This window comes from Myotis brandtii, unplaced genomic scaffold (genome assembly GCF_000412655.1).
Source record: "Myotis brandtii unplaced genomic scaffold, ASM41265v1 scaffold729, whole genome shotgun sequence".
NCBI classification, from domain to species: domain Eukaryota; kingdom Metazoa; phylum Chordata; class Mammalia; order Chiroptera; family Vespertilionidae; genus Myotis; species Myotis brandtii.
Genome location: NW_005370880.1, coordinates 189,684 through 202,948, shown reverse-complemented (window position 1 = coordinate 202,948; position 13,265 = coordinate 189,684). Strand labels below are relative to the sequence as shown.

The window sequence follows — 13,265 nt, the reverse complement described above, 5'->3', positions numbered from 1 at the left end:
TTCAACAGAATATTCATCAGTTTTCTAGGTGTGCTCCTTCAGGGTCATGGTCTCCACTGATTGGTCAGTGTCAGGGCAGGGGGTTGTCAGTCATTGCAGCTGGTCCTGGCCTCGCCCACCTGGTTTTGCTGTTTTTATGGGTCTGGAGTGAAATACCCTGAGGCCTAGATGTTCCCTCTCAGGAGGCGACCTTCTGTATCTGCTGTAAATTGCTCGGCCAGTTTGCTCAGTGATCTGCCTCAGTTTCCTATTCCACTTGTCCTGGCTTGCTAGCCTGTCTCAGAGGATTTAAAATATCTTTGTTTTTAAATAAACTGAAGAACAAAATAGATCCAGAGACATGGAAGCATGCAACAGACTGATGAATCTCAGAGGGAAAGGGGTGGGGGCGGGAAAAGATTAACCAAAGAATCTGTAAGTATATATACATAACCCACGGACACAGACAATAGTGCGGCGAGGGCCTGGGAAGGGGGCCGGAGCAGGGTGCAGGGGGTTACTGAGGGGGGAAAAGGGGACTTCTGTAATGCTTTCAACAATAAAGATAATTAAAAAAAAATAAAATGACTCCTATTTTCCTATTATGCTGAAATATACATAACTTAAACTTTACCCTTCCTACTGCTTTTGAGCAGCAGTAAGTAATTCACATGCCGTGCAGCCATCCCCACCATCCGTCTCCAGAACTTGGGCATCTTCCCAAACTGAAACTCTGTGCCCATTAAACACTCACTCCCCCTCCCCCTCTCAGAGAGAAGGGGGTGGGGACGGGAAAAGATTAACCAAAGAATCTGTAAGTATATATACATAACCCACGGACACAGACAATAGTGCGGCGAGGGCCTGGAAAGGGGGCGGGAGCAGGGTGCAGGGGGTTACTGAAGGGAAAAGGGGGACTTCTGTAATGCTTTCAACAATAAAGATAATTTTAAAAAAAATGACTGCTATTTTCCTATTATGCTGAAATATACATAACTTAAACTTTACCCTTCCTACTGCTTTTGAGCAGCAGTAAGTAATTCACATGCCGTGCAGCCATCCCCACCATCCGTCTCCAGAACTTGGGCATCTTCCCAAACTGAAACTCTGTGCCCATTAAACACTCACTCCCCCTCCCCCTCCCCAGCCCTGGCTCCCACCATCCACGCTCTGTCTCTGTGGATCTGACTCCTCCAGGGACCTCACACAGGGCCTCTTCCATTTCATGTCCTTATTTTGTTTATCCATCATGGACACTTGACTTGGGTTGTTTCCACCCTTTGGCTATTGTGAATAATGCGGCTTTGAACACTGGTGTGCAGATTTCTGTTTGAGTTCCTGTTTTCCATTCCTTTGGGTATGTACCCAGAAATGGGGTTTCGCGATCATATGATAACTCTCTATTTAATTTCCTGAGGAACATACTGTTTTCTACAGTGGCTGCACCAGTTTACAACCCCATCAGCAATGCACAGGGGCTCCAATTTCTCCACATCCTCACCAATACTTGCCATTTTCTAGCTGTTGTTTTAATAACTGCTGACCCAATCGGTATGCAGTGGCATCTCACAGTGGCTTTGACATGCATTTCCCTAACGATTAGTGATGTTTAGCACCTTTTCGTGGATCAGAGGCTTTTGTGAGACGATTCAGAGTCTAGAGCAGTGGTTCTCACTTGGCTGCACACATTAGAATCACCTGGGAATCTTTTTAAAATCCTGATTTCTGGGCCTCATCCTCCGGAAATCTTTGTTACTAATGTTGTGGCCTCACCCCATAAAAAAGAAAAGAATTTCCGGAGGATGAGGCCCAGAAATCAGGATTTTAAAAAGATTTCCAGGTGATTCTAATGTGCAGCCAAGGTTGAGAACCACTGCTCTAGAGTGAAAGTGGTTGACTTGGAATTAGAAGCAGGTGTCTGATGTGTGGTTTCCAGGGATGATCTTTGAAAACTGGGAGCAGAATCTTTATACTTAAGGGTGCCAGTCCGTTCTCTGTCTCCCTCATGCCCCATGATGTTTAAAACAAAGCAAGCGGCACTGATGTTTGCAAGTTCTTTCCAACCATGTGTCTCATTCTCAAGAGCTTTAATTCACCTCGGGTCTCCCTCCCTTGTGGCCCTTTCTCTGCAGGAAAGATAAAAAGTAATAGAATTGGAAAGATTTAACTTTCTCCATTGTTGATAACCTTGACAACAGTGGCGCCCAAGGATGGGGCCGCCTTTTTCATCCTCTTGCGCTCAGAACCTAGGAAAGGCTCTTGTTTCCTCCGCCCGTTCTTGCTGGTCCAGCTTGTTGCAGGCTGTGGTCTTTCTGAAGCCGCCTTCTGGGCACCTGTCACCCCCATGTCCCGGTCCCTGGGCTGCCATCATTCTCCTGCTTGCTTTTCTCTCCACCTCCTGGTCTTTTCCAAGTGATTGTGTGACCCTCTCTCTGGTCCTGCCTCCGTCTTTAGATGCCCTGCTTTAGAACGGCCTCTTTCTGCAAACACTCTGGGTGTTTTAGCTGGGATGGGTAGTGCTGGCTGCTGTAACAATCAAGCTTCCCAAAAGCTTAAACGACAGACGCTTATTTCTTATGCACTCAGTCGTGCAACATGAGTGCTCCTGGTTGGATGGCTCTCTCGGGTAGCTTTCTCCCTGTCACCCTCTAGACCATTGGTTCTCAACCTGTGGGTCACGACCCCTTTGGGGGTCGAATGACCCTTTCACAGGGGTCGCCTAAGACCATCAGAAAACACATATGTAATTACATATTGTTTTTGTGATTAATCACTATGCTTTAATTATGTTCAATTTGTAACAGTGAAATTGGGGGTCACCACAACATGAGGAACTGTCTTAAAGGGTCACGGCATTAGGAAGGCTGAGAACCACTGCTCTAGACCTTCCCAGATGTCCTCTGTGCAGAGAGAAAGGGGAGGTTTGGAAGACGGGCAGTATGCTTCATGGGTGGTATTGGGCATGAGCCTGCCACTTCTGCTTTTGCCCCGTTGGCTGGCTCTCAGCCACATGGCCACACGGATGGATGCACAGGGGCTGGGAAGTAAACGGCCGCTGTGGACTTCTGAGCCGAGGGGACAGCCTGTGAGCAGCCACGAGTCTCTGCCCACTGAGGGGTCGGGTCCACACCACAGCTGCCATTTCTCTAAGTGTGCTCTTCACACGGTCTCTCTCAGCACATTTCTGGGTCTAGATCAGAGGTAGATTAAGGATGGTTGTCTGCTGACTAGGGAGAGGGGGCCAAGTCGGGGGCCAGGGGAGGAGAGAAGCTTAACCAGAGTGTGGTTAACAGGCATTTTGTTGCCATTGGTGAGTGGGGACAGCAGTTCAGCTAATCGCTGAGGCGAAGAATGGGAGTGTGACTGAGCTTGTTGTAGGTACACAAGGGGGCATCTGTGAGTCTTAGATACACGGGGAACAGGACTTACTGGCTCAACCATTGTAAAGCACACAACTCAGTGGCATTTAGTATATTCACCATGTTGTGCAACCACCACCTCTATCTTCTAGTTCCAGGATATTCCCATCACCCCAAAGGAACCCTCATGTCCATTAACAGTCTCTCCCCACCCCCTGCCCCTGAAAACCACTAAAATCAGCTTTCTATCGATAGAGATTTACCTATTCTGGATATTTTATATGTTGACTCATACAATGCATGGCCTTTGTGTCTGGCTTCCTCACTGAGCATCATGTTTTCAAGGTTCATCCAGGTTGTAGAGAGCGTCAGTGCTTCACTCCTTTTCATGGCTGAGTAATACTCCACGGTGTGCACGTGCCACGTTCTGTTTATCTATTCATCCATTGATGGATATTTGGGCTCTTTCTACTTTTTAGCTATTGGGAATAGTGCTTCTATGAATGGTTTTTACATTTTTAAATGGTGGAAGGAAAGCAAAAGGAGAATAATATTTCCTGACACGTAAAAAGTATATGAAATTCGTATTTTGGTGTCCACAGAGCAAGTTTTATTGGCACACAGCCACTCCCATTCATACGGTTCCTTCCTCTATGGCTGCTTTCACACTGTACCCACAGAATTGCCACAAAGACCTGATGTCCTGCAGAGTCAAAAACATTTACAGAAAATGTTGCTGACCCTTGTGCTAAGGGATTGCAAGGCTGGTTTCCAGCCGCCTCCTTTTCTTTTTTTTTATTTTTTTTATTCCCCTTATCAGATATGACGTTGGCAAATATGTTTTCCCATGCAGTGGGTTTTCTTGTTGTTTTGTTGATGGTTTCTTTTGCTGTGCAGAAGCTTTTTATTTTGATGTAGTCCCATTTGTTCATTTTCTCTTTAGTTTCAAGTGCCCTAGGAGCTGTATCAGTGAAGAAATTGCTTTCAGCCGCCTCCTTTTCAAGCTCTGCTTGGATGACAATAATAACGCTTTCTTATTGACTTTTATGGTTATGCTCTTCCAGATTTGGTGGCTGTGACCTAATTGAGAGAGAGCCCCATTGTGATACCCTGACAATAGATGGATGTGTTTGTATGTATTCGTATGTAGCATATTGGAATCGGGAATGTAGCTGATGAACCGTTCCTGTGCCCTTGTCCCTCTGCTAAGCACTTTCGTGGGTCACTTCATGTAGTCCTCACGGTATTTATGCAAAGTAAACACGTCGTTTTCAGTAAACGAGAAAACGGGATCATAGAGGCCTCACATCCCAAGGTCACATGTGAAGTGGTTGGAGCTGGAATGTGAACGTAATGAGCTGAATGTGTCCCCCCGAATGCACAGTTGAAGCTCTCACCCCCAGGACCTCAGAATGTGACTGTATTTTGCGACTGGACTGTTAAAGGGGTCGTCAAGATAATGAGGTCATTTGGAGGGCCCTAATCCAATATGACCCATATCCCTTTAAGAAGAGGAGATCAGGACACGGGCACTCACAGAGGGACGACCATGTGAGGGCGGAGGAGAAGACGGCCCTCTACACGCCAAGGAGAGAGGCCTCGGGAGAAACCAACTCTGCTGAGACCTGGATCTTGGACTCCCAGCCTCCAGAGCGGTGAGACAATACATGTCTGCTGTTTAAGCCACTGAGACGGTGGTATGTGGTGTGGCAGCCCCGGCGAACAAATCCAATGCAGCTAGTCCTCTAAGCCAGTCCTCCAAGCTCACAGAATAGCATATTGTCCCTTATTCGGACTGTATCCTGAGGCCCTCTCCTTCCAGAACCTTCCTCTTCCTCAGAGGCTTAGGCCTGAAAGCCCATTATCTTTCTTCTCTAGATTCTTCAAGACCCACTTCCCTCAAATTCTGGTGCCTGTTGCGGGGGCTGTGTTTGCAGAGCAAATCTGATGAGTTCGTTTCCTCTCGAAGCTTCTGCACTTGCACATCCTCTTCTGGGTCTCCGTCTGAGGGCCAGGCCCACAGTTCCTCCAGCTGCTCCTGCTGCCCCTGGCGAGATGCAGCGACAAGGAAAGGCACTGGGCATTCGGGGCGCCGAGTTTCTGCAGAAATGCGCCGAGGGGGAGTGTGTGCCGCGCTGCCTGCCCACGCCGGGGCCCGCCGACCATCGCTAAGCAAATCATTGCACGCGCTGCGCGGGCTGCACAGACGCAGAGCGCGCCAGGCGCTGCCCATTGAAGAGGAACGGTTTCCAAGAAACATTTCTTATCGGCCAGGGTGCCCTTGGGAAACGGCACCGGTCTTGTTATTTCCTTTTATTTTTAAGGAAGTGTACATTTAGATGGGCTTCTTAGCTTTTTAAAAAAAGACCAGCTCTCTGATCAAACCTAAGAAGTCACACTTCCGTGGAGAAACTCAGAATGCGTGTAACTCGCTCCCTCTGTAGCGCATGAAACCACCAGGTCCCTCAGCGCGCAATACTGTGGGCAGAGTGGTGGGCTCTCTTTATTCGAAGCCAACCTTACCAACGTCGTCGTCAGGGTGGTTTTGGGCTGCTTCCTTTCAGAGTGCAACACGCCCCCTAAGTCTCCTCGACCCCTTTGTGGTCCGTCCCTCCCTCACCCCTGGCCCCGCGCAACCACTGGGACTGGCGGCTGGTTTCCACTGGACTTCAGCCCAGGCACGTTCCCCCTCACCCCCTACGTGGACTTGCTTTGTATCTTTCCGCTGCAATAAGTCATAGCCGCGAGGATGACCCTGTTGCGCGCTGTGAGGCCTCCTGGGGCGTCCAGGAACCTGGGGCCGGTCCTAACCATGACCCCAGGAGGAGGAAGCCGCCCTGACCCCCCTCAGTAACCGCCTCCCTCCCAGGACCCCCGCCCTTCTCCCCGGCAGGGGCCCAGCTGCTGCTCTTCTCCGCCCCCTCAAATCCTTGGTCTTCTTTCTTGGATGCAGGAGATTCATCAGTTTCTCTTTCTTTCTTCTTCCTCACTTGTTTTTCCATTTTCTAGGATACAACAGCCAACATGATTCCTCCCCTGTCCCCAGGATGTTCCCAGTCTTTGGGAGGAAACACATTCCAACAAGTATAGATCATCCTGAGTGTTGGCGTGGGAGGAACGCAGAGGAGGTCCCTAACCTGGAGTGGGGGTCAAGGAAAGCTTCCTGGTGGAGGTGGTACAGAGGGGCCTTGACTTACGAGTGTCCCGACTAAAGAGTTTTTCGAGATACGAGCCGTCTCTTGGCCGATTTTTTGCTTTGAGTTTCGAGCTAAATTTGGTTACGAGCCAGCTTCAGATACCCCGCCGCTAGTTGGCGCAGCGAACGTCACAGTGAACGCCACAACATCAGCCCAGCATTCAATTCATTGTAATGGTGAAAACTGATTTGACATACGAGTAATTTGAGTTACGAGCTCGGTCATGGAATGAATTAAACTCGTAAGTCAAGGCCCCACTGTATTTATGTGGGAGAGATGCACAGGATTTAAGGTGCGTACTCATGTCAGACTGGGGGTACAGAAACAGCTAAGAGTTTAATGGCTGGGAGGGGTTCTTAGGCCACACCCCCTCCCACCATAAGGATTCTTGCACACAGGGTTAATTGAGGGAGGATGCTTAGCAGAAAAGAGTGAGGGAAGCAGAGTAGGATAGAGGCCAGAGCTCAGCCTCGCTTCACGGGCAGCCCTCAGCCTGAATGGGACTGGCGGCTGGTTTCCACTGGACTCCAGCCCAGGCGCGTTCCCCCTACCCGCCTAAGTGGACTTGCTTTGTATCTTTCCGCTGCAATAAGTCATAGCCACGAGGATGACCCTGTTGCGCGCTGTGAGGCCTCCTGGGGCATCCAGGAACCTGGGGCCGGTCCTACCGAGCCCCCCTGGGGTAACCATGACCCCAGGAGGAGGAAGCTTTCTTAGGCCACACCCCCTCCCGCCATAAGGATTCTTGCTCACAGGGTTAATTGAGGGAGGATGCTTAGCAGAAAGGAGTGAGGGAAGCAGTGTAGGATAGAGGCCAGAGCTCAGCCTCGCTTCACGGGCAGCCCTGCAGCCTGAATAACACCATGGAGTTGATCTCCCCTTGGGGTGAGGGCTGGCCTCTTGCCCCTTTGTGACCATCTGCTATTGGCTGTGGTCAGGTCTGAGGGCTCATGCAGCCATTGGACTGGAGGGCCGTTCTCTGGGGGAGGGAAAGCTGTGAGCTGTGAGCAGGGAACACTCCAGCTGTGGGGATGGGTGCTCCAGCTGTAACAGGTGGCTGGACAGGGCATTAACAGCGCCCACAGAGGGGCTACAGTTAGTCTAGGATGTCTGGGGTCTCTGGCAGGGGGTAGGGAGCAATGAGACCAGAGGAGGAGACCAGTGTAAGACCTGGCAGGGTCTTGATGTATGCATGAGCCTGCACTTCATCCCCAGGTAATAGGGAGCCATGGGAGGACTTAGAACATAGGAGGGACATGGTCAAGTTGGGAAGGGCTGCCCTGGAATTCCCCCACATTCAGTGTGCAGATACATGATGTCTCTGGGGCTCCTCCAGGCTGACTTCTTCAATCTGGGGCGCCCCTAGATTTCCCCTTGGCCGGGAAAGTCACAGGGGGTTAGGCTTCTGCAAGCAGCTGTGCGTTTCCTCCAGTCCGTGCTTCCCCTTCTTCTCCCCTCGTCCCTGCAGGATCGCAGCTGCCCAGATTGTATAGCCTTGGTCACCGCCTCTGGGTTTGAAGGGTAGTTGGCACCTGTGTCCTCACTCACCAGGACCTCAGCCCCCATCTGTGGTGGGGGAAACCCCTCCACCTCAAGATGTCCACATCCAAATCCCAGAGCCTGTGAATATGTGACCTGCCAGGTGAAAGGGACTTTGCAGAGGAGGTGAAGTTAAGGGGCTTGAGATGGGGACATTATTCCGGACTCTCCCTGTGAGTCTAATGTGACCACACGGGTCTTCTTAAGAGGGAAGTTGAGGGAGAGAGAAAGAATGACAGAAAAAGAATGAGAAAGATTAATTGAGGCATCTTATCTATCTAATGAGAGAGAGAGACAGAGAGAATGAGAAAGATCAATCAAGATAGCTACAATCTATCTAATGAGAGAGAGGGTTTAATTGGCTGGAAGGTGATACAGTGCTGACTTGGAAGATGAAGGAGGGAGCCTTGAGCCCAGGAATGTGGGCGCCTCTAAAAGCTGGAAAAGACACAGAATGGATTCTCCCCTAGAGCCTCCAAAAGGAATGCGGCCCCCTGACATCTTGACTCCAGCCCCAAAAGACCCATTTGGGACTCAGCTCGTAACATCATGAATTTGTGCTGTTTCAAGCCTCTACGCTGGTGGCTCATTTAGCACAGTCATTTAGCACAGTGGATACTAGTAATGACAATCATAACTTCTATTACTGAGTATTTAATTTGTGCTGGGAAGGGTTTTATGACCTTTATCGCATTAAGCCTCAAACCCTATGAGATCATTATTACCCTCATTTTACCGACACAGACAATTGCTTGTGGTGTGTTGGTTACGCCTTGCTGTGTAACAGTTACTCTAAAAGCTCAACAGCTTTACAGGACACATTGTTTCTTCTCCTGTAGTTTCTGAGGGTCAGGCAGGTGGCGGTGGCTTCGCTGGATGCTTGTGGATGGGGGTCTCTCAGGAGGTGACCGTCAGCTGCTGTCTGGAGTCCTTGGTCCCCACACATGGGTTCCCGTAGCTCTGTGTGCCTTTCCAACATGGTGACCAGCTCTCCTTCCCTCCACTCTGACCGTCAGCTGCTGTCTGGAGTCCTTGGTCCCCACACGTGGGCTCCCCGTAGCGCTGTGTGCCTTTCCAACATAGTGACCGGCTCTCCTTCCCTCCACTCCGCGAGTGACCCTGAAAAGAGAGAGCAAGGGGGGAGCCACAAGGACTCTTATGACCTCAGTTGTGTCTGATGCCATAATCTCAGATGATATACGATGTTACATCCTCCTTACCCTGTTCATTAGAGGCAAGTCTTAAGTCCAGTGCACACTCAAGGAAAGAGAGTTTAGGCTCCCCCTCTTGAAGGGAGGAGGACAAAGCGTTTGTGGACATGTGTTAAAATGACCCAGCTGGTCTGTCTGCCTCCTGGGCCCACACTCCTGGATGCGCTGAGCAGGATTATAGAGGAAAATACAAGCCCGAGCAGCCCCTCCCAGATGGCAGTATTACCTCATGTACTGTGTTCCCCCTACAGTGACCCTCAGAAACAGATCCTATGTTATGCCCATTCTCCAGATGAAGAAACCGAGGCCCAGGGAGGTAAGCCACCACCCAAGGTCACTTTGGGAATATCTTGCAGAGTCAGGATTCGATCCCAGGTCTGTCACCACAATAGCCAACACGTGGGGCCTTTCCTGTGTGTCACACACACCCAGTCCTCGGATGCTCATGTCAGCCCCGTGAAGTAGATTTTACTATCACCAGGCCCATTTCACAAATGCGAATGTTGAGGCACTGAGAGACTGAGAACTTTCCCAGGACCCCACATGACGAGCAAATGGTAGAGATGGGACTTGAACCCCACCCCTGGGGATGTGCCGTCTGGTTCCAGAGTCTGCGCTTATCGTCCAGAGCCTCTCTTAGACACCGGGCAGCTCTGTTTAGCCTCTTCTTGGTGCAGTTTGCCATGTTTCCACACTGGCTCTTAACTGCAGCTTCTGGGGGCAGGACCCCTGGATGCACAAACAGGGGACCACTATGCATCTGCTCTAGTGGCCATAACTCCAAGATGGGTGTTTTTTTGCAGAGAGCAAAAGGGAGAAGGCGAGAACCGGCGGCACATTTTCTTCCAGGGAACTTGGGGCGGTTTCTGCACCTCGTTTTTAGCTCCTGGCGGATGCTCTTGGTGCCTCTCCACATCCTCAGCGCATGGGAGACTGGCCTCTGTCTCTGGAGCCTGTTCGGTCTCCCTGGAGACCAGGTCTGAGGTGTCATGGGCTGACACGAGGCTCAATGCGTGACTGACAGTAGCTGGTGGATAAATACCCCAGCTCCCTCGCCCTCAGTTGGGATAACGCTGCAGAGTGGGCTCTATGCCGCCTTCAAGAGGCGCCCAATGAGGTTAAGCCCAGGTTGTCACGTGTATGTGGCTTGTTAACACCCTTTGTGGGTTGGATCCCTGCCCAGCCTCACGACCTCCCCCCACCCCCCGAGTTTCCTGAGAAACTACTTTCACTAGAATCCTTGCTTCGGCATCTGCTGCCGGGGGACCCTTACGAAGGCCTAGACCTCCACAGGAATGAGATTGTGTGTGTGTGTTGAGTTGGGGCCGGGAAGGGGTGAGCGTGCTGCTGTGCACCGTGGCGATGGCAGTGATGTGATCAGATACAGTGGAGAGCTGAGGAAGGTGAAATAGTCACATCTCTAAACTTGGCAGAGGGCCCTAGATTCGAATCTCAGGTCCTCAGGCAGTCTTGGACCTGGCACATCTCCTCTCCAAAGCCTTCCTTTTCCATTTTTTTGGTAAAATAGGTGGAGTTGAAATTCCTACTTTGCGACGTTGACTCGACGATGTTGTTAAATTTTGTTAGCCATGTGTCTAGCGCAGGGCCTGGTACATGATAACGGAGCACAGAGGCCCTGGAGCTTGGGGCTTGCTTCTTTGGGGGCAGGTGGCCGAAGCTCGTTTAGTATCGGCTGCAATAAAACAAGATGATAAGAAACGGGAGACAGATGTTGGTTGGGAAGAAAAAAAGATCAGGGGGGAAGCTGAGAGAGAGAGAGGGAGAGAGAGAGAGAGAGAGAACAAACATAGTGGCCCACCAGCCAGACCAAATTCTCTTCTCCGTGGAGAAAGGAGAATTTGAGAGTTTGCACACTGTCTGCATGAGTGGCAGCAACTCAGCAAAAAAACGGTCCATGGGGCACTGGCAGTAATTGAGCAACTCCGGCTCCGCCCCCTCCTCCCCTTCCCCCGACATCCTCTGTTTCATTGGGAAGCCCGAGGATGCAGAGAAGGTCCTCCTCTTTGAATGGCAGGAGCAGCACGATGTGGACCTTCAGCCTGCTCCTCTTCTGGGGTGAGTGTGTGTTACATTCTGTCGAACTCAGAAGGCTTTTCTGGGGAGGCTCAGCCACAGCCTGACCCACAGGGAGGTTGACCGGCTGGGAGGCAAGGGGCCAGGCTGTACCCCAGCCTCTGTCAGTCATTGCTTCTAGGCCAGCGAAACAGCTGGGGGATGGCCGTGCCAACCTGGTAAAGTGGATTGGGGGGGGTTGCTAAGAGTGGCTACCTGCCCACCCCTCCTGACCGGACAAAGGGTAAAGATCTCATGAGCTGATGTAGGCAGCTCCCCAGGAAGAGCCTGCGTTTTCCTCGTCACATATGCACTCCTCCTGCTTTCACCACTTGCCCCAGAAATCGTTGGCACTCGCCCTAGTTGGTTTGCCTAGTGGTTAGAGCAGTGATGGCGAACCTTTTGAGCTCGGCGTGTCAGCATTTTGAAAAACCCTAACTTAACTCTGGTGCCGTGTCACATATAGAAATTTTTTGATATTTGCAACCATAGTAAAACAAAGACTTATATTTTTGATATTTATTTTATATATTTAAATGCCATTTAACAAAGAAAAATCAACCAAAAAAATGAGTTCGTGTGTCACCTCTGACACACGTGTCATAGGTTCGCCATCACTGGGTTAGAGCGTCAGACTGCGGACTGAAGGGTCCCGTGTTGGATTCCGGTCAAGGGCACATGCCCAGGTTGTGGGCTCGATCCCCAGTAGGAGGTGTAAAGGAGGCAGCCAATCGATGATTCTCTCTCATCATTGGTGTTTCTGTCTCTCTCCTCTCTCCCTTCCTCTCTGAAATCAAAAAAAATATATTAACAAAAAAAAGAAAGAAATAGGTTGTGGGCTCGATCCCCAGTAGGAGGTGTAAAGGAGGCAGCCAATCGATGATTCTCTCTCATCATTGGTGTTTCTCTCTCTCCTCTCTCCCTTCCTCTCTGAAATGAATAAAAATATATTAACAAAAGAAAGAAAGAAATTGTTGGCACTTAGGGAAACATGGGGACTGGCTGGGTGACAGGGTGCGTCCTGCCAGATCTCAGGTGCATCTAATGACCTCTTTCCTCTGTTTGCAGGTTGGCAGCCCTGGTCAACACAGGCTGATTTTGGTAAGAGACTCCCCCCGATTGCAGGCAGTTGGACCTTGGATAAGTGCCTCCGTCCCTCAGTTTTGCCATCTGATTAATGGGTGCTGTATGACCCTGTGTGATGGGATAGTTGTGAGGATTCAGCCCCATGTGGAGCTGTTAAGAGGGGGCTCTGGAGTCACATGTCCTGGGCTTGAATCTTGGTCCCAGTGCCATTGCCATAGGGACCTCAGGTGTTTTAGTAAATTCCAGGGACTTTAATTTCCATGAAAGTGAAGGTAAGAGGAGTGACTCCCACAGAGGTTATTTATTTATTTATTTAAACCTTGTTGCTTTATTTTGCACTTTTAAAATTCACAAAAAGATTCACAATATCTGCTTTCCCCTTTTGATTGCCAAGGCTTTATAAGACAATGAAAATGTGATCACATCAATTGGGCTTACTCACAAACAATGGACAATATACAAACACATTTTTTTAATGCAGAACATTTTGCAAAAGACACACTGGTACACATCAGAATTAATCTCTCCTAAAATTAGACTTTAAAGTTTAAAATTAAAACACACACAGACAGATTTAACACAGACAAACCTACCAGAATAATGCTGGTGGCAAGCTTATTATAAACTGCTTTAAATGTCTAAATGTTATCTATTGAACCTACATTTAAATGCAGTTGTGAGTAAAAGTCCTATAATTGAATGAATTTCAAGAAAGCGAACAACTCTTTTGCCTCCATGGTAGCTTCTCAAGTTTATTTTTTAATTTATTTATTTTAAATAAATCTTTATTGTTCAGATTATTACAGATGTTCCTCTTTTTT

General features: G+C 49.6%; 1 protein-coding gene across 1 annotated transcript in view; it reads left to right on the top strand.

Annotated features, from left to right (window-relative positions):
* Window positions 1-11,323: 11,323 nt before the first annotated feature.
* The window catches only part of ADGRE1 (adhesion G protein-coupled receptor E1), a 45,405-nt gene continuing 43,463 nt past the window's right edge, over window positions 11,324-13,265 (top strand). The window contains exons 1-2 of the mRNA XM_014530262.1: window positions 11,324-11,361; window positions 12,427-12,459. Of these exons, the coding sequence (XP_014385748.1) occupies window positions 11,331-11,361; window positions 12,427-12,459 (64 nt within the window). The 5' untranslated portion in view covers window positions 11,324-11,330. The remainder of the gene's footprint in view (window positions 11,362-12,426; window positions 12,460-13,265) is intronic.